Source organism: Equus caballus, chromosome X (assembly GCF_041296265.1).
Source record: "Equus caballus isolate H_3958 breed thoroughbred chromosome X, TB-T2T, whole genome shotgun sequence".
In the NCBI taxonomy this organism is placed as follows: domain Eukaryota; kingdom Metazoa; phylum Chordata; class Mammalia; order Perissodactyla; family Equidae; genus Equus; species Equus caballus.
The window spans coordinates 39367067-39388733 of record NC_091715.1 but is presented as its reverse complement, the minus strand read 5'-3'; the positions used below and the strand labels follow the sequence as shown (position 1 = coordinate 39388733).

At 53.9% G+C, this 21667-nt stretch overlaps 2 protein-coding genes across 4 annotated transcripts in view; one reads left to right on the top strand and one right to left on the bottom strand.

Annotated features, from left to right (window-relative positions):
* Positions 1-9740, top strand: part of SYN1 (synapsin I) — a 44515-nt gene extending 34775 nt beyond the window's left edge. Inside the window, exons 6-13 of one of the 2 annotated variants that reach the window (XM_023634159.2) lie at positions 3708-3770; positions 4526-4668; positions 4760-4834; positions 4932-5034; positions 6315-6461; positions 6817-6904; positions 7005-7596; positions 8630-9740. In XM_023634159.2, coding sequence (XP_023489927.1) covers positions 3708-3770; positions 4526-4668; positions 4760-4834; positions 4932-5034; positions 6315-6461; positions 6817-6904; positions 7005-7596; positions 8630-8765 — 1347 coding nt within the window. In that variant the 3' untranslated portion in view covers positions 8766-9740. The remainder of the gene's footprint in view (positions 1-3707; positions 3771-4525; positions 4669-4759; positions 4835-4931; positions 5035-6314; positions 6462-6816; positions 6905-7004; positions 7597-8629) is intronic. The other variant, XM_023634160.2, reaches the window with a different exon arrangement.
* On the bottom strand, positions 9731-20363 carry ARAF (A-Raf proto-oncogene, serine/threonine kinase). 2 transcript variants are annotated; one of them, XM_070258610.1, is made up of 16 exons: positions 20226-20363; positions 18758-18954; positions 18489-18592; positions 17624-17726; positions 17379-17533; positions 17169-17267; positions 15345-15486; positions 15220-15235; positions 14996-15141; positions 14701-14903; positions 12785-12961; positions 12639-12685; positions 11982-12100; positions 11627-11758; positions 10491-10625; positions 9731-10306 (listed from the first exon to the last, which is right to left on the bottom strand). In XM_070258610.1, exons 2-16 carry the CDS (start codon positions 18851-18853, stop codon positions 10172-10174), a joined length of 1809 nt encoding a protein of 602 aa, XP_070114711.1. In that variant the 5' UTR covers positions 18854-18954; positions 20226-20363; the 3' UTR covers positions 9731-10171. The 2 variants fall into 2 exon arrangements, with proteins under 2 accessions (XP_070114711.1, XP_070114710.1); XM_070258609.1 differs by having other exon boundaries at positions 18758-18912.
* Positions 20364-21667: the final 1304 nt, after the last annotated feature.

The window sequence follows — 21667 nt, the reverse complement described above, 5'->3', positions numbered from 1 at the left end:
AGGTGGCCTGGGGCCAGAGCCTGGGTCTTACCCTCTCTCAAAAATCACAGGCAAATAGCCAGCATTTATATAGCACCAACTGTGTACCAGGCACTCAGCACAATTTATCTCACTTAAAGCTCACAATAAGCCTCTGAGGGGCCGGCCCGGTGGTGCAGCAGTTAAGTTCACACATTCCGCTTCTCGGCGGCCCGGGTTTGCCGGTTCGGATCCCAGGTGCGGACATGGCACCGCTTGGCAAAAGCCATGCTGTGGTGGGTGTCCCACGTATAAAGCAGAGGAAGATGGGCATGGATGTTAGCTCAGGGCCAGTCTTCCTCATCAAAAAGAGGAGGATTGGCAGTAGTTACCTCAGGACTAATCTTCCTCAAAAAAAAAAAAGCCTCTGAGATGGGTACCAGTATCATTCCCATTTTACATGTGAGGAAATCCGAGGTCTAGAGAGAGTGAAGAACTTTCCAAGGATCACAGGGCACGCCTGGGATTTGAACCTAGGCTAACTGGTGCCAGGATCTTCACCCAGGCGTGGCACAGTCCTGGCAGGCAGAGAAGGTGCCGGTGAATTCATGAGCATCGGGTGGGGGGAGTTGAATGGTGGTGAAAGAGGCCCATGAGTCAGTAGAAAACCCATCCCCTCCCATCCTGCCCCGGCCCTTCCCCACCACCCCTCCCACAGCCCTGGTGGGGGGTGGGGTGAGGCAATCCCTGCCCACCAGCTTCCAGATGCCGCCTGAATCTTCCCTGGAGCCTGGGAAAGGGCTCTGAGCACTGATTAACATCCTTCCTCAGCTCAGGGAGGACCAACCAATAATAATATGACAGTAGTGATGATGGCAGCCACTTACTGAGCACTTACTGTATACTGTGCCCTGAAGTCTTTGGGTAAATTCTCTCGTTCAGTCTCCGTTACTCCCTTGCTGATTAAGCTTGATTAACTCGGGGAGGTTAGCCCAATCAACAACAGCAGCAATCCCCCCACAACAAAATCTACCAGCAGCATTTATAGTGTGCTTACTGTGTATCAGGCACTGTTCTAAAATCTTTCTAACTACGTTCTCGCTCAGTCAGTCCTGATTACCTCCTTGCTAATTAACGTTGGCGAACCAAGGGATGTTAAACCGATGATAATAATAATAGTACCCAACGCTTTCTGGACGGAGGCTTCCTGGGCACTAGATACTGTGCTGAGCGCTCCCCCTCCCCTGAAGTAACCAATCTATGCCTCACAACATCCCTGTGAGTTAGAGACCATCCGTCTCCTCATTCTACAGAGGAGGAAACTGAGGCACACACAAAGGGATTGAGTGACCTGCCCCGGAATGAGAGTGAAGAAATGACTCTGCTGGGAGGATGAGAAAGGGGAGAAGGGAAGTGCCCCAGGACTTTGGAGAAGCTGATTGTGAAAGTGGGGGAGTGAGGACGCACGAGAGTGGAGGCTAAGGGCGGGTGACGAAGGGAGACGAGGGAGAAAGGAAAGTCCTGCCACAGCCCCCTGGATGACCCTGCTTCTGACGCCACCTCTGTAGCTCTGAAACCTGAGTCAGCACGGAGTTTTGCCGACTGTCCGCATGTGAGAGGTTGTGTGGATCTAGGTTATTGCGCAGGTTTTGAAACCGGTGGGGTTTCATGGAAGGGTGTCCCGCTGTGTGACCATCTAGGGAGCTGAATGGGTGTGGGGGCCGTGGGCCCAGCTGGGTGCGCAGCTGGGGCACCCGACAATCCCCACGACACACCAAGTGCTTGGGCCTGATTGTGCCCCTTGTACAGATCAGGAGACTGAGGCCCAGAGAGGGGTTAAGTGACCTGCCTGGGGTCCCACGTGGCCTTAGGACGAGGAGAGGCCAAGATTCAAACCTAGGGCTCTCCAGGGGATCTCAGAGGGCAAAGCTCCCTGCATGTGCACATGTGCGGGCACACACATGTGCACAGCGTTGAGTTCGAGCTCAGGTCCAGAGGAAACAAGAAGGGTTTAGGAAAACAGGGGCCTAGAAACCTCGGGGTGTGTGCGTGTGTGCCGCATCCAGCTCGCTGCCGCGTCTCTGCCTCTGAGAGCTGTGCATGTGCCTTTAGGTGGTGTGCGCCCCTCCGTGCGGTGTCTGTGTGTACCTGAGGGTTTTGTACAGCCCCGTGTGTTTTGGGCTGCTCTGGGAGTTGTGTATCTGCGTCGGTAAGGTGGATCCAGGTGGTACAGGAACTGTGGATGCGCGTTCACCCAGCCCTGTGCGCCCGCGCTCCCCGCCGCGCGCCCCTGTCGCGTCTCCCTGCAAGGCTCGCTCGAGGCGCCCGGAACCCCCAGCCCAAGTCGGGGCCTCCCCGCAGCGCCCCGGCGAGACGCCAGTCATTTGGGAAATGAGGAAGGTGGGGGGCGAGGCCTGAAGGTCAGTCGGTCACCCTGAGCCTGCGGACTTCCTGTGCCTGTCGGGAACCGGGAACCGCCCCCCGCCCCAGCTGCCCCTCCGGGAACGGGACGCCGCTCTGCCCGTCGGCGGGGAGGAGGGCGTGGCCCTGCCGCGCATCGGCCCCAGGGCCGGGGAAGCTTGAGATGCCCCCAAGCCTGAATGTGTGAGTGTGTGAGTGCGTGTGGGTGCATGCACACAGCCAGGAGTGTTGTCTGTATAATAAGGAGGGTTGTGGGTGTCTCTGTTGGACGCATGCCTCTCCGTTTGTACATATGGCCTTTTCACTGTGTCCCTAGATATACTTTTGTGTGCCCAGGTGTGTGGTAGGGGTCTCTGTGTTATGGGCCTCAGTGGGTATGTGAATCCCTAGAAGTGTGTGTACCTGTGTATGTGGTATAGGTCCTTCTGTTTGTTGTGCACATGCCTAGGAGTGGTGTGTATGTCTGCGAGTGTTGAATATGTCCCCAGTTCTGTTGTGCCTGTCAGAGTTGTGTGTGCCTCTGCACTCCATGACTGTGCCTCTGAGGGTTATTTGTCTCTGTGTTGCATGGGTAATCCTTCCTCTGTGTATGTCCCTCTGTTATGTGGCTTTGGGCGGGAGGAGAGGGGCTGTGTCTGTGCCCAAAAGTGTTGTGTGTCTACGAATGTTGGGTGTGTGCTGCTGGGAAAGGAGGCTGGCTGGCAGCACTGGCCCCTGCCCTCCACCATGCCCACCTGGCTGGCTGGCTGCCTGCGTGGGGCTCTGTGCAGCCAGAGAGCGAGCTGTGCTCTGGAGCCTGTGTTGGTTATGGGCCTTTCCAGTTTGGGGGGCTCAAAGCGTGTGGGCACCTCTGGGTTGGTTTGTGTAGATCTGAGTTCCGAGGGTTTGTGTGTATGTCTCTAGGTTGTGTATGTGTGTGGACAAGGCTTACATATAAGGCCTGGCTGAGGGGTCCAGTTGCTACATGCTCACCACCACACCCCCACACACGCACATGCACAGACTCACTTCTCCATCATCCATTCACTGTAAAAATAGACTTTCCCTTTTCCGGCAAAGTCCCCCACCCTTATCCCATGCGTCTGCCCGGGAAAGCAGAGGTGGGAAGTCTGCCACTCGGAGGTGGAGGAGGGAGGGACGGGCAGGCAGGGCTCTGGGTTCGATTCTAGGCTTGGAGGTGCTGTGTGACCCCCAGCTGCTGCCTGTCTATCTCTGACTTGCCTCTTCTGGGAAGTGGCTCCCAGTGGATCAGCTCCCCTCCACACCACCCCCACCCCTGGCACTGAGCCCTCCTGCCCTGACCATGCTCTGTCTTTCCCCTCTACCAGCTCAGCAGCACGACGTACCCTGTGGTTGTGAAGATGGGACATGCACACTCTGGGATGGGCAAGGTAAATCCCCAGTTGGGGTTCATACATGTGTGTGTTTGTAAATGGTGCGTGCTCCTGGCATTGTGTGTAGATGCATATTGTGTATTCAACACATGAGTAATTCTGTATGATTGTGTGTCTTGGGGTGTCTTTATCTATTTGTATTTTTTTCCTCACATTCTTAGATTTTGTTGGCCCAGTTTACTATTATGCATTCCACCCGTTTTACGCATCCTGTTATTTTGTTAGTGTGTCCAGCGTTGTGTCTGTATATACACATGCCTCTGTGTGGAACACACACGACGTAATCTTTTGTGTTCAAGGGTCTTGGGGTCCTGTATGCTTTCTGTCCATCTGATTTTGTCTCTGTACATAGAAAGCAGACTTGTAATTTGTATGTTTGTCTGTGCTTCTGTATGTTTGTATATTGTGTGTACAACTGATTTTGTGTCTGGGTGTCCATATGCGTATAACTGTATATACACACATTTTTTCCACAGCTTTATTGAGATATAATTCACATACCATACAACTTACCCATTTAAAGTGGACAATTCAATAGTTTTAGTTGTTCACAGAGTTGTATACACCCAACTTTGTGTCTTTGTGTGCACATGTAAAAACCGGGAGACCCAGGATTATGCATGCTTGAATGTCTTGGTGTGTCTGCCAAAGTTTCTGTGCATGCAGCTCACCTGTGTCATTTGTGTGCACGCCCCCAGTGCCCACCGCTGCATGGTCCTGACCAGGCCCTGATCCCCGCCCCACTCCCACAGGTCAAGGTGGACAACCAGCATGACTTCCAGGACATTGCAAGTGTCGTAGCACTGACCAAGACATATGCCACTGCCGAGCCCTTCATTGATGCCAAATATGACGTGCGTGTCCAGAAGATTGGGCAGAACTACAAGGCCTACATGTGAGTGGGGAGGCCAAGGCCCAGCTAGGGGTCCCCTGCCCTGTCCTGTGCAGCCCAGGCCCCCCTGAGCCTCTCTCCTTTTGTCCCCCAGGCGGACGTCAGTGTCAGGAAACTGGAAGACCAACACTGGCTCTGCAATGCTTGAGCAGATTGCCATGTCTGACAGGTGGGTGGCCTGAGCTCAGGCAGGAGGGGACGTGACGGTGGGAGTGTGGCTACCCAGGCAAGGCACTGACAGGCTTCCTTGCCCCACATCTCGGCAGGTACAAGCTGTGGGTGGACACATGCTCAGAGATTTTTGGGGGACTGGACATCTGCGCCGTGGAAGCGCTGCATGGCAAGGATGGAAGGGATCACATCATCGAGGTGGGAACACCCAGGGATTGGTGAGGGCACAGAGGGAGGCGCAGGAGCATGGCAGCAACACTCTGTAAGCTGTGAAGCACTCCATGGCCCAGAAGGGCCTTAGTGAATGGCAAAATGTTTAGTAAACTGTAAAGTGCCTTGTGAACTGGGACATTCCTGGCAAATGGCAAAATACTTAGTAAACTCTAAACTGCTCTGTGAACTTGGACATCCTTAATGAATAGCAAAACTCTTGTTGAACTATAGAGTGCTCCGTGAACTGAGACATCTTGGTGAATGGCAAAGCCCTTAGTAACCTGTAAAGTGTTCTGTGAACTGACAGGTCTATGGCAAACAGCAAAGCACTTTGTAAACTATAAAGTACTTTATAAAGAGTGGTGGTTGATACTAAACTGGAAAGTTATAAGTTTACCTTATAAATTAGGAAGTGCTTGGTGAACAGCAAAGTACTTTATAAAATATAAAAAAGGAGCTCCGTAAACTAGGAAGTTCTTGTTATTGGAGCAAAGTGCTTTCAAAATTCTAAAGCTCTTTGTAAACAGCGGTGTCCCCAGTAAATGGTAAAGCAATTTGTAAACTGTAAAATGCCTTGAAAATTCAGAGTGCTCGGCAAACAGGAGTGCCTTCTATATGGGAAAGCATTTTGTAAACAGTGGTGCCCTTTACCAAGCACTTTCTAAAGTCTAAACACATCATATATCCCATAGTCCTTTGTAAAGGGCAAGGAGCTGTGTAAGCTGTAAAGTACCACGTAAACCACAGTGTTCTTTGTAAAGGACAAAGCACCCAGCAGGCTACAAAGCAGGGTTCGGCAAATGTGTTCTGTTAAGGGCCAGACGGTGCATACTGTAGGCTTTGTGGGCTCTAGAGTCTCTGTTGCAGCTGCTTAACTGTGCAAAAGCAGCCAGAGACAATATGCCAACAAATTAAGTGTGGCTGTGTTCCGATACAACTGTTTGTGGACACTGAAATTTAAATTTCAGATCATTTTCACATGTCATGAAATCTTCTTTTGATTTTTTTCAACCATCAAAAAATGTACAACCCAGCCTTAGCTCGGGGGCCATACAAAACCAGGTGCTGGGCCGGATTTGGCCCTAGTTTGCCGACCCCCGCTCCAAGGACCCCGTAAGAGACAGGCCTTCGTCACGGCACAAAATCGGAGCCTCTCGGACTGAAGCTCCCTTCCTCGGCAGCCGCCACGCCTTTTGCCAACTGAAAGCTTTTGGTTACTGTCACTTCCTGCCTCTCTCCTCACTGGATCCCTTTTCCTCCCCCAGGTGGTGGGCTCCTCCATGCCACTCATTGGCGACCACCAGGATGAAGACAAGCAGCTCATCGTAGAGCTCGTGGTCAACAAGATGGCCCAGGCCCTGCCCCGGCAGCGGCAGCGGGACGCCTCCCCGGGCAGGGGCTCCCACAGCCAGGTCAGGGCCCTGGCACTGAGCGAGGGCCAGGCTGGCCCTCAGGAGCTGGTGGCGGGCAGGACAGCCTTGGTCATGCTGTGTCACAGAGCTGACGATCAACAGGCTAAGGGCATCACCATTACACACATGTGGTGGCAACTGATAAATAGCTGCCACCCTGAGTTTCCTGAGTACCTCCTGACCCCTCCCCTGGGAACCTGGGAACGAGTCCCCCACCACACAACTTGACATCCCCTCCCCTCAGCCACAAATGCGGCAACACCCAGCACACAGGGAACCCGTGTCACTCTGATTGGCTGATGCTCTGCTGGCTGGTAACTATTTTTAACCTCTCCTGTCCACTCCTCTGCCACAGACTCCATCCCCAGGGGCCCTGCCCTTGGGCCGCCAGACCTCCCAGCAGCCCGCTGGGCCACCGGCTCAGCAACGCCCCCCACCACAGGGTAAGTGAGGGGCTGGCTTCCTGGGCCCCTACTGTCCTGGCAGCCCCTCACCTCTCACTTGCTCACTCTCACATGTGCACTCTTTCTCTCTGTCCCTCAGGTGGCCCTCCACAGCCGGGCCCAGGCCCCCAACGCCAGGGACCCCCGTTGCAGCAGCGCCCAGCCCCGCAGGGACAGCAGCACCTTTCGGGCCTTGGACCCCCAGCTGGCAGCCCCCTGCCCCAGCGCCTACCAAGTCCCACATCAGCGCCCCAGCAGCCTGCAACCCAGGCCCCGCCGCTGAGCCAGGGTCAAGGCCGCCAATCCCGGCCAGTGGCGGGAGGACCCGGGGCACCGCCTGCAGCCCGCCCACCTGCCTCCCCTTCTCCCCAGCGCCAGGCAGGCCCCCCACAGGCTACCCGTCAGACCTCCGTCTCTGGTCAGGCTCCGCCAAAGGCCTCAGGGGCTCCACCCGGTGGTCAGCAGCGCCAGGGCCCACCCCAGAAACCCCCAGGCCCTGCCGGCCCCACACGCCAGGCCAGCCAGGCGGGTCCCATGCCCCGCACTGGGCCACCCACCACGCAGCAGCCGCGGCCCAGCGGCCCAGGCCCCGCTGGACGTCCCACCAAGCCACAGCTGGCCCAGAAACCCAGCCAGGATGTGCCACCACCCGCCACCGCTGCTGCCGGGGGACCCCCGCACCCCCAGCTCAAGTAAGGGGACTTCACAGTAGCCCTCGCCTTGCTGCTCACAAACGGGCTCCTGCACCAGGAGGGCAGCCCCAGCTCCCAGGCTTCTCACAACCAGGTCCTATCCAGGGGTCTCAAAACCCCTCCCCCAAGCTAGCACCCCTCCCAGTCCACAGAGGCTCCTGGCCTCCATCCCAGAGATTTGGTGCCAGAATCCCAGAGAAACCCCACTTTCAGATCACAGTCCTCCCAATAGGCCCTGGGAAAGTCCCCTCGTCCAGCCCCCCTGGGCCCACCCCAGGCCCCCTGTTGACCCACCTTCATTACCTCCCCACCCACTGAATCCTCCTCCCAGCCCATCTGGGAGCCTTCCCTGCCGAACTCCTCCTCCTCCTCCCCAAGCTGACTCCTCCCGGTCCAATTCATAGTCCTCCTATGTCACTTCACACTCTTCCCAGTCGGTCCTCATACTTTTCCTGCAGGCTCCTTTCTGGTCCCTCCCCAAATCCTTCTGGTCCATCTGTCTCCTCCCAGATCATCACAGCATCCTCTCTGCCACTTCTGCTCCATTCCAGACCTCCCCACGCCTTAGCTCAAAACTCTTCCCTCTCCCACTCAACTGCTCCCCCTTAGACTTGCCCCTCCCGGCCTGTTCTTGGTCCAAGTCCCTCCCCCAGCTCCCTCCTGGACTCCTTGCCCTTCGACCGACCAGAAACCTCCCTGCCCAGGTCTTCACCTTTATATCAAACTCCTCCCAGGCCAGCCTAGAGTTTGAAGAGAAGATTCAGCCCAAGACTCTCTCAGTAATCTCAGACTTCACCCTGGATGCAAGTCCTCCCGCCCGGCCCAGATCCCACCTCCTGGCCCCAGGCTCCCCCATTCCACCTGAGAACCCATCAGAGCCCAGGCCCTTGCTGTGGGGGGGTGGGGCACAGGCACAGCCCCAGGACCAGAGGGGCAGGGCTGGGCCGGGCCTGGGGTAACGTTGTGTTTCTCTCCCCCTCCTCCCTTCCTCTTCCCCCCCTTCCTCCCACACCTCCACCTTGTCTCTCTCTAGCAAATCCCAGTCTCTGACCAATGCCTTCAACCTTCCAGAGCCAGCCCCGCCCAGGCCCAGCCTTAGCCAGGACGAGGTGAAAGCTGAGACCATCCGCAGCCTGAGGAAGTCTTTCGCCAGCCTCTTCTCCGACTGACACCCCACCCTGAGAACCCTCAGGTCCCTGGGCAGCCCCTCTCTGGGCCCTGAATCCATTTCCCACTTTTGGAATCTCCAAATCCCTTGAGAAGCCCTCTCCTGGCTCACCAAGATCCTCCTTCTCATGCCTCAGAATGACCGAGTCCCTGGGGAAAGCTCACTCCTGGTCCTAAATCCAATTCCGACCTTCAGAATTCCCAGGTTCTTTTAGAAGCCCACTCCCAGTCACCTCAAGACCCACTTCTCAGTTTTAGACTCTCCAAATTCCTGAAAACTTCCACTCCTGGTCCCCCCAGAGTGCATTTTCCTTCCCAGAAGCTCCCAAACACCACGCAACCTTTTCTGGCCCTAACACCACTGAGTCCCCTCCTGGAGCCCTAAAACTCCTGGAAAGCCCTATTCCTGGTCTCATAATCTCTCCAGCACACCTTGTAATCCATCGACATTTCCCAAATCTTTAAGAAACCCCTACCTCTGAGCCCCTTGCCATGGCTCTCCCATCTCTGGAGATCCACCTCTTCAAATGCCACCACCCAGCCCCACAAGGATTTCCCTTCACCTCTCCCCCAACCCCATTCAACACACTGAGAGCTCCTCCCACTGCTAGGACCCCTCAGTTCCCCAGGGACCCCCACCCCACTTTTCTGCCTCCGACAGCTGTCTTTAAATATGCAAAATCCACCCATCCTCCCAGAATCCTTTGCACATGGAAGGCCAGTGGTCCCCCACTTCCCCACCTTTGCCGTGACGTCTGTGTCTGTGACTGACGTGGCCTCCTCTCGTGCCGTGCTTGGCATATGTGGTCCTCGTTCATCGTGCCGCCTGTGGTGATGCGTGCAGTGGCGCTGTTTGTGTGGTCCGCACCGCCCCCCAACCTCCACTCCCTGCCTGGACTCACTCACCCTCACCCCTCAGCGGCTCTGAATCCCACGAGAGTCGGGAAGCAAAATAAACAAGCAAAGGCCCAGCAGAATTCTGTGCTTCTTGGTGAAGAAAGAGGGGAGTCCTTGAATGGCGGGGGAGACACAGGGGACCCCCAAATCCACACGGAGTGCTGGGGACCCCAAAATCCAGTGGAAGGCACATGAGGCACAAATTCCAGAGAGGTTCTGAATGGAATCCCTGCCACGAATCCCAGCCATTGGAGATGAAGGAGCTCCCAAATTCAGAAGTATCCCCAAAGCCAAGAGGAAACCAAATTATGGAGAAGGCAGGGCTCTCGGTCTTTGGGGATCCCCCAATTCCAGAGGAACTGGCAAAGCTCATGGGGACCCCCTCATCTCCAGGGCGGGGACGGGGGATCCTGAGGCAGTATCAGGGCAGAGACGAACATTGATTGGTTGGTGGGCAGGGCTCCTTGGCGTGGCGGGCTGAGATTGGCTCCCCGGTGGCTGGGGGTGGGGCCTAAGGCACAAGGCGGGCTGCGCTGAGTAGGCAGGCAGGCAACTCGTCAGCCTGGGTGCGGTGCAAGGAGGGTTCGGACGCACTCCGCTCGATCTTGGGGAGTGACCGCTGCAGTAGCTCAATCGTGGCCAGGATCTGGGGGTGGGGGCGGGTGAGGGGAGGGGTGTTCCAGAGCCGCGTGGGCATCCCAACACCCCCAGCCCCCAGCCTAATGGGGAAGTGCACACACACGTTGTCTGAGCTTTGATCACGCACGGTTCACATTCACACCTCAGAGTCCTCCTCCTCCTCGGGGGTCCAGCCCTCCTACCCGGCCCACCTGGGGGAAGAGGGGCCGCTCCTCCCGCTGGAACTTGAGGCAGTCAGACAGCAGGCGCCGCATGGCCTTGGGGCAGTTGCTGGAGATTTTGCTGAGGTCCGGGGACAGATAGCCACGGCCCACCATAAAGATAATCTGGGGGTGGTGGGTCAGGAATAGGGTGAGCTGGGGGTCTGGGCTGGGAGGCCCAGGGAATTCTGGGTCTCCAGGAATTTGGGAGGCTTCTTTTTGGGGAACTGGGGTATTCTGGATATTGGGACCCAGAGGATTGTGGGTATCTTGTGGATCCAAGGATTCTGGGTCTCTGAGGACTTGGAAGGATTCTCTGCTTGCAGAACACAGGGATTTAAGCTTGGGGGAAGTCAAGGATTGTAGGTGTCTGAGGCCCACAGGATTATGGGTGCACAGGTTTCTAGGGGGCTTAGGGGCCTGGAAAATACTGAGTCTGGGGGAAACATGAAGGTCTGAGTCTGGAGGGAGCTAAAGAAGTCTAGCCCTGAGGAGCTTGTATTTCCATGGGCGTCTGGGGCCTGAGGACTAGGGGTCCATGTGGCCTGTAGGACTGTCAGTGCTCAGGGCCCAAAGACTACTGGTATTCAGAGCCTAGAGGTTCCTGGGTTTCTGAGGGCCTGGGAGATTCCAGGCCTTGAACCTGGAGAACTGTGAGAGTCTGGAGCCTGGATCATTGTGGGTGCCAGGACCCCAAAGTCTGCCAGATACCCAAGGCCTGAATGATTGCGGGCATCTCTGAGTATTCCAGGAGTACGAAGGTGTTCCGTTTCTGGGAGAATGGCATTCTGGGCTTTTGGGAGGTGGGGGATTCTGAGTACCTGGGCCAGAGGAGTGCATGCGTCTAGGAGACCAGAGGCCTTCTGGGTATTTGGGGCCTTAGGGGGATTCTGGGTACAAGGGATTCAGGAGATTCTGGACTTTGAGGACCCAGAGGATTGTGGATGTGGAGGAAGGAGGGGATTCTGGACACGGGAGACCCACAGGGTTCTGGGAGTTCTCAGCCCAGAAAACTGGGGGTTTCTGGGGGGAATGTGGCATTCTTGGTCTGTGCAAAGGCGATCTGGGGTTTGGAGGCTGAGGAGATCCCTCAGCTTGCAAGACTGCGGGTAAGATGTGGGGCTCACCTGGTCACGGCTGCCAATGTGGCTGTAAGGCAGTGAGCCGGTCATGAGCTCATAGAGCACAACCCCATAGGCGTAGACATCCGACTGGAAGCTGTAGGGGTTTGGGTCCTGCATACGGATCACCTCGGCCGCCTTCAGGCAGGGGGGGCCACGGAGGTCAGCAAATGGCTGGCCCACAGTCCCAGATCCCACTAGCCATACTGGGTACAACTCATGTGTCACCCACGTGAGGTGAAACATGAGTAGTCCAGACACCCACACCTGACACAGGCACCCTGTCCCCACTCAGCCCCCCACGTCTCAGCCCAGCAGCCCATGTCCCTACGTGCCCCGGATCCGGCCTGGCCCAACTCACCATCCATAGCACAGAGCCCGAGGGCTGCTCCAAGGGCTGGGCCCCGCTCCACCTCGTCTTCACTGTGGCCAGGCCGAAGTCACCGATCTTCACCGTGAGCCCCTCATGTAGGAAGATGTCCGCCGGGGTCAAGGGCCACTACAGGGACTCCCAATAGCCACGCCTCTCATCCTGACTGGGAGCCTCTCATTAATGCCTCCACACCGGTCATGCCTCTAACCCTGACCAGAAGCCCCACAATGTCACACAAACTAGCCACAACCTTGACTTGGGTGGAGAGTTCCAATTAACACCCCCTACACTTGGCCCCCGTGTGACTCCTGACCAGGAAGCCCCTCTAAGGGCACCCACACCCACCAAGCCTGGGACCCTGATCAGGAACTCCCCGTATTGCCCTCCATAACCACAGCTCTGCAGACCCTGACCAGAGTCCCCAAGAACAGCCCCTGAACCAGCCACAGCCCTGACTGGTCGCCAGGAGACCCCTATTAAAGGCTCCTCACCAGCCACAGCTCTGCCACCTGGCAAGGGGCCATGCCACCCGTGCCCCTCCCTGTTTGTCTCCAGAGAGCCCCCTACAAAAGCCATCCCTCCAAGCCCTCACCCTGTTTGACGCCCCCACCCCAGCCCAGCCCCTGCACAGGGACAGGGAGATACTGTTAGACTTGAGATCTCGATGGATGATGTTCTTGGCATGAAGGTAGCTGTGGGGGTGGAAGGAGATGGCAAATTGGTCGGGGGTTACCTCGTCACCCTACCCCAGATTCCCCAGCCCCCTCCCAGCACCAGACTGGAAGGCTCACTCCATGCCCTGGGCGGTCTGCCGGGCCACGTCGATGAGCTGGACCATGTCGAAGCGTGTGTCCGCCACGTGCAGGTGGTGGTAGAGGCTGGAGCCCTCGCACCACTGTGTGATGATGGCAAAGCCCGGCCGGGTCATGAAGCCCATGAACAGCAAGATGTTGACATGACGCGTCTTCCTGCAGCCAGGGAGGGCGGTATCAGGGCAGGGAGGAAAAACAGCAACTGTCACTCACTTTCTGAGCGTCAGGAATGGCGCTTTCATCATTTCCACCCTGTCCTTCACGAGGCTCAGGGCCAGACTGTGGCCAAATTCAATGAATTTGTTTCTGGTTTTCACAGTTTGCTGGACTATGATTCCGTGCTGGGGGCTTATGTCCTGAGCTTCTTCCCAAAAGCAGGAGGGAGTGAGGGATTCCTGCCCCCCGCCCCGCACCCGCTGACCAGCAGCGTCTTAATCATTAACACCTGCCACACCTCTAACTCTGACCACGCCCTGGGCCAATGATTATTTTACAGATGAGAAAGTGGAATGCCACCCTTCTTCATTGACATATCAGCATAATATTGATAAAATGCCGGGTAAAACCATCCATGACATGTAATTATATCCTATTAATCACCACGAGAGGCTTAGAGGTAAAGAGTTTGGGGTTTGGACTCAATTAGGTCCTATGTTCAATCTAGGCTTCCCAGGTAGTCACTGTGCAACCTCGGGAGGACACTTGACCTCTCTGTGCCTCAATTTCCTCAACTGTAAAACTATGATAATTATATTAGCTACTTTATAGGAATGCGGGGAGGAGTAAGTGAGTAAATAATCTGTAAGGTGCTTCGAACAGCACCTAACACACATAAGCACTCTGAAAATTTCACTGTCCTTGCTGTTATCGCTACTGGGGACCTGGGTTTACCTCACAGAAACTCTGTCATGTATGACCACGTCTGCCCTACTTTAGAAGAAAACCTTCATTCCTTACAAAGTATTAACCACAGTCATAATGGTAACACAAATGCAGACAACATCAATGACACTCTGCGATTTTGCTCACGTCAGAGCGGCTAACAGAGCACACGATCATTCTTCAGAGCGGGCCGATTATGGCTAAAACCTTCACATACTGCAAGTTAACAGTGTGCTCAAGTCATCACTATTTCAGAGAGGAACAGAGAATAAAAGTTTTCTTACTGTGGCATCCATTATGAGGATAAATATTAAAACAGCACAAGGAATCATGGCAACATCAACTCTCTAACCTAATTGTGCCCATCTGTCAAGGGGGGAAGCCCACGCCAGCCACCCGGGAGCAGGAGTAAGTGGGGCAGCAAGATGGGAAAGCCAGGGCTCCCAGCATACGTGAATTAATACAGCATTAATGATACATTAAGTAGAGCAACCATTCATTCAACAATGATTAAATTATGGTTCTGATTATAGTTAATAATACTGCTCTTAAAATTATGGCATTACTACAACTAATGACAAGAATGCAACACAATAAAGGTAACACTACTGACGTAGCACAAGCAGAGGGGAAGGACCAAGCCTTCCTGGTGGTGCAGTTAACTGACATTAGGCTAATCACACAAGGACACATGGTGACGTTAATGATGTCCTACAGCCGCCCCCATTTCATAGCAGGCAAACAAGAAGATCCATGTTTTGGAGGCAGAGCCGTTAATTAATATCAATATTAACCCAAACCCAAATAATAACATCATCAGAGGTCCTCTACACATACCCATTCCCCAGAGGGGAAAAAGGCATCCTTCAGAGAGGAACAACCTCGATCACGGCTATAACGCAACCCAAACACGGGCGACGTGCAGGAGGCGCCCTGAGCATGGCCTTGCCCCAGAGAGGCGCCGAGGCTGTGCCCGCCACCCCCGCCCTCGTCCGCACACGCGTGCATCTCACCTGAGCACCTGCATCTCGTTCTTGAAGGCCTGGGCCTGCTCAGCTGTGGGTTGCGCCACCTTGAGCACCTTCACGGCCACATCACCATGCCACCGCCCGCGAAACACGGTGCCAAATGAGCCTGTCCCGATCCTCTTCAGCAGCTGCACCTCGCTGGGTGGCACCTCCCAGTAATAGCCTGAGTCCCGGTACCCCAGATTCTTCTGTGGGCCACATGGGTGGCATCTCAGGGGCCTGCCCACATCCCTCCTCACTCAGCCTGTGGTGCCCCCCAAAGGTTCCCCCTGGAGCTTACCACTTTCTTCTTGTCGTCAGCCAAGGACTTTCGCTCCCGCTGCTCCGATGGGGACTTGGAATGTGGGGACTTCCTCCCCGAGGACACGCTGGCCGGGCTGGGGCTCCCCCGGGAGGCTCCATCACCACCACTTCTACCTCCAGCGGCTGTGGTTGTGGAGAGGGTGTGAGTGGAAGCAAGTGGGGTGGCGGGTGGGCTCAGGGCGCAGGCAGTGGGGGGCTCACCATCGGTGCTGAAACTCTGGGCAATGGAAGAAGAGGGATGGCAGTCAGAGAAAGGACGTGGAGGCCAACAGGAATGGCTCTCCCCTCTGCAATGTGCTCCCCGGTGACTGCCCCCCGACACCAACCTGGATGAGGCTGGAGTCCATGGGAGCTGTGGTGCTGACCATATGGACGTTGGGGGTGGAGGTGGAACGGATGCGCTGGAGGGGGGCGTTGGCCGAGGCAGGGAAGGGGAAGTGCTCAGGGTCCCGGTGCTGGGTGCAGGAGCTGGCAGGGGAAAGGCTGTGAAGTCACTGTCGAATGAATGGGAGACCCAGTAAAGCCGCCCCTCGCCCCTGTGTGTTTAGCTCACACAGAGGAAACGTCCACTGTCATTACTATTATTCATTTCTTCCAGAAACATTTATTGAGTGCCTGCCATGCGCCAGATACCATTCTAGGGAATGGAAATAAAACTGAGGGCATAACAAATAAAAATTCTTGCCCTCGTGGGGCTGATGTTCCAGGAGGGAGAGAGAGAAATAAAAACCAAATAGTTAATATGTCCAATGGCGATAGGCGCAATAAAGAAAAAGATAAAGCAACGTAAGGAGATAGTGTCCCTGGCGATGTCAGGAAAGGCTTCTCTGAGGGGGTGACATTTGAGCAAAGACCTAAAGGAGGGACAGTGAGCCACACAGATAGCAGGGGAAAAAGTAATATATGATATTTCATAACTAAATGTACTATTCAAATATATTATGTATTATATAATATACAGCATATTACCTATATTAAAAAGGCAATGTTTCAAAATATACATATTACAATAATGTTATATATGTTATACATATACATACATGTTATACATATATGTTATATATAATAACGTTACAAAAACATTTCTTAATGTTCCCTTCACCATCCTAAAATGAAATTCCTAAGTAATTAACCCACATATACCCATAATTAAAAATAACACAATACCCTAACTTTACTATTTTCTATACAGTAGTCCCCCCTTATCCATGGTTTCACTTTCCCTGGTTTCAGTTTTCTGCAGTCAACCACAGTCCGAAAATATTAAATGGAAAATTCCAGAAATAAACAACTTATAAGTTTTAAACTGCGTGCCGCTCTGAGCAGCGCAATGAAATCTTGCGCTGTCCCGCTCCATCCCACTCGGGACGTGAATCATCCCTTTGTCCAGCGTACCCACACTGTATACCCAACCCATCCGTTAGCCTGTTAGTTAGGAAAGAACATAGTATCTACAGGGTTCGGTACTATCCGTGGTTTCAGGCATCCACTGGGGGTCTTGGAACGTCCCCCCTGTGGATAACCGGGGACTACTGTATTACATAAGAATATATGATGTTCTACATTATATAAAAATATAACATGATAGCATAACAAATATACCATATAAAAACACATTATAAAATATACAATATAGACATATAAATACATATTATATAAACTTATGATGTATTAGAACAATAATATATTTTAATATAGAAATACTATAGTATTATAATGCTTAACATAAAGGAGAAATAAAAGGGAATCTATGATAGAATAATATGTATTTCAAAGTGGAAAGGCTTGAGCATGGTTATACTAGAATGATTAACAAAGTAGTTAGATGCTCATATATATATTTATAATTAAGAAGAAGGACTTATTTTGTACCAGATCTGTTCTAAGCACTGGACATGTCTTAACTCTAACCCTCACTGGAAGCCTATGTGGCAAAAAGTATCGTTATCCCCTCTTTACAGATGAAAAAACTAAGGCCCAGAGAGATTAGGCCACTTGCCCAAGGTTCCACAGCTCCACGCCCTTACTCGCACTTGTAGGTACTCAATAAATGTTTGTCAAGTAAGCGAATGAATAAACCACGGCTTGTGGTCTACAGGAGCCTCCAGATCTTTCTCCTGACAGTAGCCCTTTGGCTAAGGCATCCCTACCTGGGACCCTGAGGGGTTAGCGGCTCATTCAGGGGGCGGTTCGAGGGAGCCTCGTGCTGTCTGGAGCCTCCGGACAAATCCTGGACACTGTGGTAGAACCTTGAGGGCATTAAGGGTGTAGAGCAAGCGGACATGGGTCAGCTGCCTGTAAGAGCCTTGTGGCTGGGCCTCTGTCCTCCCCATCCCCCACACATCCCAACCCAGGCTCACTGTCGGCGGTTGGTACTCATGTCAACACAGACTGTGGGGACCTTGGAGGAACAATGCTGGTGGAACTTGTAGCCACAGGTTTGGCAGCGGAAGCCATGGAACAGAAACTTAAGGCAGAAGTCGCAGAATGCCAGGCTGAAGAATGTCTTCCGTACCTGCTGCCACAGAGCGGGGAAGCGTGAGGCCCGCTCAAGGGCCCTCCCCCCAGGCCCGTGGTCTGCCCCCACCATCCACCCTGCACTCACAAAATTGTGCATGGTCAGTGGGACGTCTTCGAGGACCTCCACGATGAGCTCCTCGCCATCCAGGGGGGCAATGGCCGTGTCCCAGGCAGTAACTGTCTTTCGCCTGCAGGAGGCATGGAAGGGAATGAATGGGAGGGTAGATGGGGGCCATGGGGGGGCAGGGAACTCCTAAAAGCCCCTCCAAGCCTGCCATCCATGGAGTAATATCGGCTTGTTTAATTCTCATCACAACAACTCTAGGAACTAGTTGCTATCCTTATCCTCATTTTACAGATGGGGAAACTGAGGCCCAGATGGATAAAGTGACTAGCCCAAGGCCACAAGGGATTGTGAGTCGCAGGACAGTGTGAAAAGTCCATACACTTAATCACAAGGCAAGGAGCAAAATGAGACAGTGAATAAACAACTAAATCTCAGAAGTGCTAAACCAGGCCCTGAAAAGCACTGGTGAGGCACTGAAACAACAAACAAGAAACAATGTATGAACCGAGTGAAAAAATGAAGGAGCCCCAGGACAGAGGAAGAAACGGAACGTCAGCAAGGCCCAACTCGTCAGACAGAGAATGGGGCAACGGAGGAAGGAGAGAGCTGAGAAACTGACGAAGCAGTCAAAGAATGAAACAGATGAACTCCAGGAGGAGGTGATGGAGCACAGTCGGGACCTGGGGGCCAAGGAGAGAAGGAGCTGCTGACCTTCCAGGCCCAGGAACTAATGAAGTAATGACTTACAGATTCACGGAACGAAGAGAAGACTAATGGAGACTCCAGGACAGAGCGAAGGAGGAGTCAGATGACTCTGAGGAGGGGCTGGGAGGAGGGATGGGCGGATGGCCACCCAGCAGGGGGATGGGGATGCTACACTTACCCCTTGATGAGCCGGTAGACCACACAGCAATCCTGATTGAGACCTCGCACCTTGAGGGCCTTGTCTAGAGAATCGTAGACACTCATGCCATCCCGGACAGTCACCTGTGTGTGTGCACAGATGGGGGGGGTCAGTGGCCAACAGGGGCCCCAGTCGACTCTCCTATCCCTCTGCAAAGGCCTCCTCTCAGCCGGCGTCACCCTTCTGACCCAAGATTTACAACTGGGCCCATCCCTGCCCACTGGTCATTTTGCTCCCATCAGACTCACCACCGTGCGTTGCTTGTTGGGCAGGTACACTTTGACGGTCCCCACTGCCCGGGATGGCTCGGCCCCGTTGGCAGGGGGGCCCCGTGGTGACTCCATGGAGCCTAGAACTTTGTCAAGATGGGCTGAGGTGGGGCTGGGCAGGTGCCATGGGGCTCCTAGAAGACAGAGGAGGAATTCAGAGGTCCAATAATCATAGCCTGGAAGCGAAGGCAGAGGACAAAACAAATTTAATCTCCGAGCTCCCTGTAGCCTAATTTCCACACAACAGCCCAAAGGATCCTGTTAACACCTTGAAGCAGATCCAGTTCCTCCTCTGCTCAGCCCCTCATGTTTTGCCTCACTGTTAAGTGCCAAGGTCTCGGATCCACTGCATAGGATGGAGTGGGGGTGGGGGACAACACAATGAGAGGCAGTACACAAATCTCTGTGCTGGGGGCTAACAGGGAAGTCTGCACACACTGCACTGGGGCGTGTCAGGTACATAATGGACATGAACAGGCTGTCCCGGCTTTTTAATGGAGAAGGGGGGTTACCAGAAACTGGTGAGGGAGGAGTCAGAGACTGGGTGATGGCGAAGGAACGAGGATCATCAGATATTGCCCTTAATTTGGGGGAAATGGGAATTGCACTACACAGTGTTCTTAAGGGCACTATGGGCATCCCCAAGCCCTGGGCTGTAATGATGGTGGGCTCACAGACATGGTGGTAGGTGGCTAATGGGAGTCATGAGACTGTGATAGGGAGTTCATAGAGGTTCAGCAGACACTATGCTGAAGGGAGATGTAATAGGGGTCACCAGGAACTGGAACAGGGAGAAGAGTGGATAATGGGGATCACCAGACATCGTCATGGGGAAAAGGAAGGTAATGGCGCATCACCAGACATTGCTGAGGTGAGATCAATGGAGCTAAAGCCGGGGAGTCGGGGAGGGGGCCTCCAAAATTCTCCCTGACAACTAATGAAGGGGTCACAGACATTTCTGGCTTGGGGAGGGAGGGTTAAGCAGGAGTAATGGGGGAATCCTCAAACATTCTCCCACTGGGTCAGACATTGATCCAGACTAAGGAAAGCGAGTAGCGAGCAGCGCCTGCACGCACTCCCCGCTGCCGGTAAGGAGTCATCATCAGACACTTCAAGGAGGTTAAAAGGGAACACGGGCAAGACACCCCACAGCCCAATCCCCTTTCGGCCGGCCCCGCCTACCGAGGGCCTTCTAGCTCTGCGCAGGCGCGCTGCCACACGCGGCGGGCGAAACCATCCCCCGCAGCCTTGCACCTCTATTCCTGTCTACCGCCCCCCCCCCCGCTGTCGAGGATGGTCTCGCCCCGGGTCAAACCACTCCTCCGGTTCCGGGCGGGGGGCGCCGGGGCCCAGGCGCAGCCATCCTGGAGCTGAGCTTTCGGTACCGGCTCCCTGCCCATGCCCGGCGGTCGCTCCAAAAACCTAACCCTGCCAGGCCCGCCCTCACCTGTCACGCCGCTACGGCCGCCGCCGCCTCCATCTTGGGCCTGTCTTCTTGTTTCCTCGCAGAGTCCGCCTCCACCGCCCCTCGGGCTTTCGCCATTGGCTCCGCAGGACTCAGCCCTCCATCCTTATTGGGTTAGGGTCACGCCTGTCAAGGCGGGACCGGCGGAATGTGGGTCGTGTTCCGGATTAGGAGGGGCTGCCTGAAACGTCAGGGTCTGGAGCAAATTCGCACGTCCTGAGTCGCGCAGGCGCAGTCGATAGAAAACCTATGAGCCACGGGCTTTAACCTCAATCGTGCCCTGGAGAAATAAAGCAGGGTTTTTTTAATCGGTCACTTGGCGCTGACTTTAGGGGTTCCTGAATCTGGGCGGGGAATTCTTAAGCGCCCTTTGTGCTCCAGTGACCTGGAGCCTTACATACCCATTTGGGATTTTCCTGTGCCTCAGTTTTACCATCTTTGAAATGGGTTGGAATCAGACGAAATATCTGCCACGTTCTCCAGTTCTAAAAGACTGTAGTCATAGCCTTTGATAACAGCAGGTCTCTAGTGTGGCCGGCGCTGGGGGTCTGGCCCTAGGAGGGTCGGCCTGCTGTTCTGAGAGGCTTCCTTTGGAATGCAGTTGATAAGGATTTTGAAAGACTAGTTATAGATGGGCAGGTGTAGAGGGGCGGGAAGCGTGGACCTGGAATGGGGCACAGCTCAGGGAAACGTGTGGAGCTATTGTACGGTAAATACAAATGTTTTAAAAGTTGAATTTTCCCTGGTGTCAAAAGTGAAAGAGACTTTCCACCCTTTCTTTTCTTAGAGCATTTCCTTTAGAAAACTTGTAAAGGTTTTCTTTCCCTTCGAGATGTGTGTAAATCTTTTTAAACGCTAAATAGGCCTCCTGCCAGTTTTACTACCCAGGCCTGTTGTTCTTAAGAACCTTGGAGCCATCTCTCTGAAATGTAAACATCAACGAAGATAGAGCCCCTATCTCCATGTCTCCGTGGGAATTTGACCTAGGCGGCTGGCTCCAAGTTGTTACCTGCTTGTCAAAAGAAATAACGTGTTTTAATTTTCCTTTGGATAAAGGCAGGTGACTACCACAATTACCAGGTGAATTTGACATGCACTATGTGTAGCAAATGGTGCTGGCAAGTTTTCTTGCCTGAGGACAAGTTATCGTCTTTCTTGAGGACGTGTATGTAATGGGTTGTATCTGCCCGGCTATGTAAGAGGCTGAGGTTCCTTTCTGTCTTCCCAGTCTCTTTAGCGAATTGCTTGTGAGGTGCAGCGCAGTCTGGTCTAACACTTACTGGATAAGAAAACTAGTCTATTCTTTTCTACCTTTGTGGAGAGGATTCACTGGGTTGGCACGAGATTTTATTTTGAATTATTTCCCCAACAGTATGAATGGCCTGTTGTGTTTGAAGTGACGACATTCTCCTGCTTGGAACATC

Coding starts and splice junctions, on each gene's coding strand:
- ARAF (XM_070258610.1), bottom strand. CDS start 18,853: ATGGAGTCACCACGGGGCCCCCCTGCCAACGGGGCCGAGCCATCCCGG. Junction 12,686..12,784: donor CAGACCGCCCAGGGCATGGA/GTGAGCCTTCCA, acceptor CCACCCCCACAG/CTACCTTCATGCCAAGAACA. Junction 10,307..10,490: donor AGCGGCCCCTCTTCCCCCAG/GTGGGCCGGGTA, acceptor CCCCACCCCCAG/ATCCTGGCCACGATTGAGCT.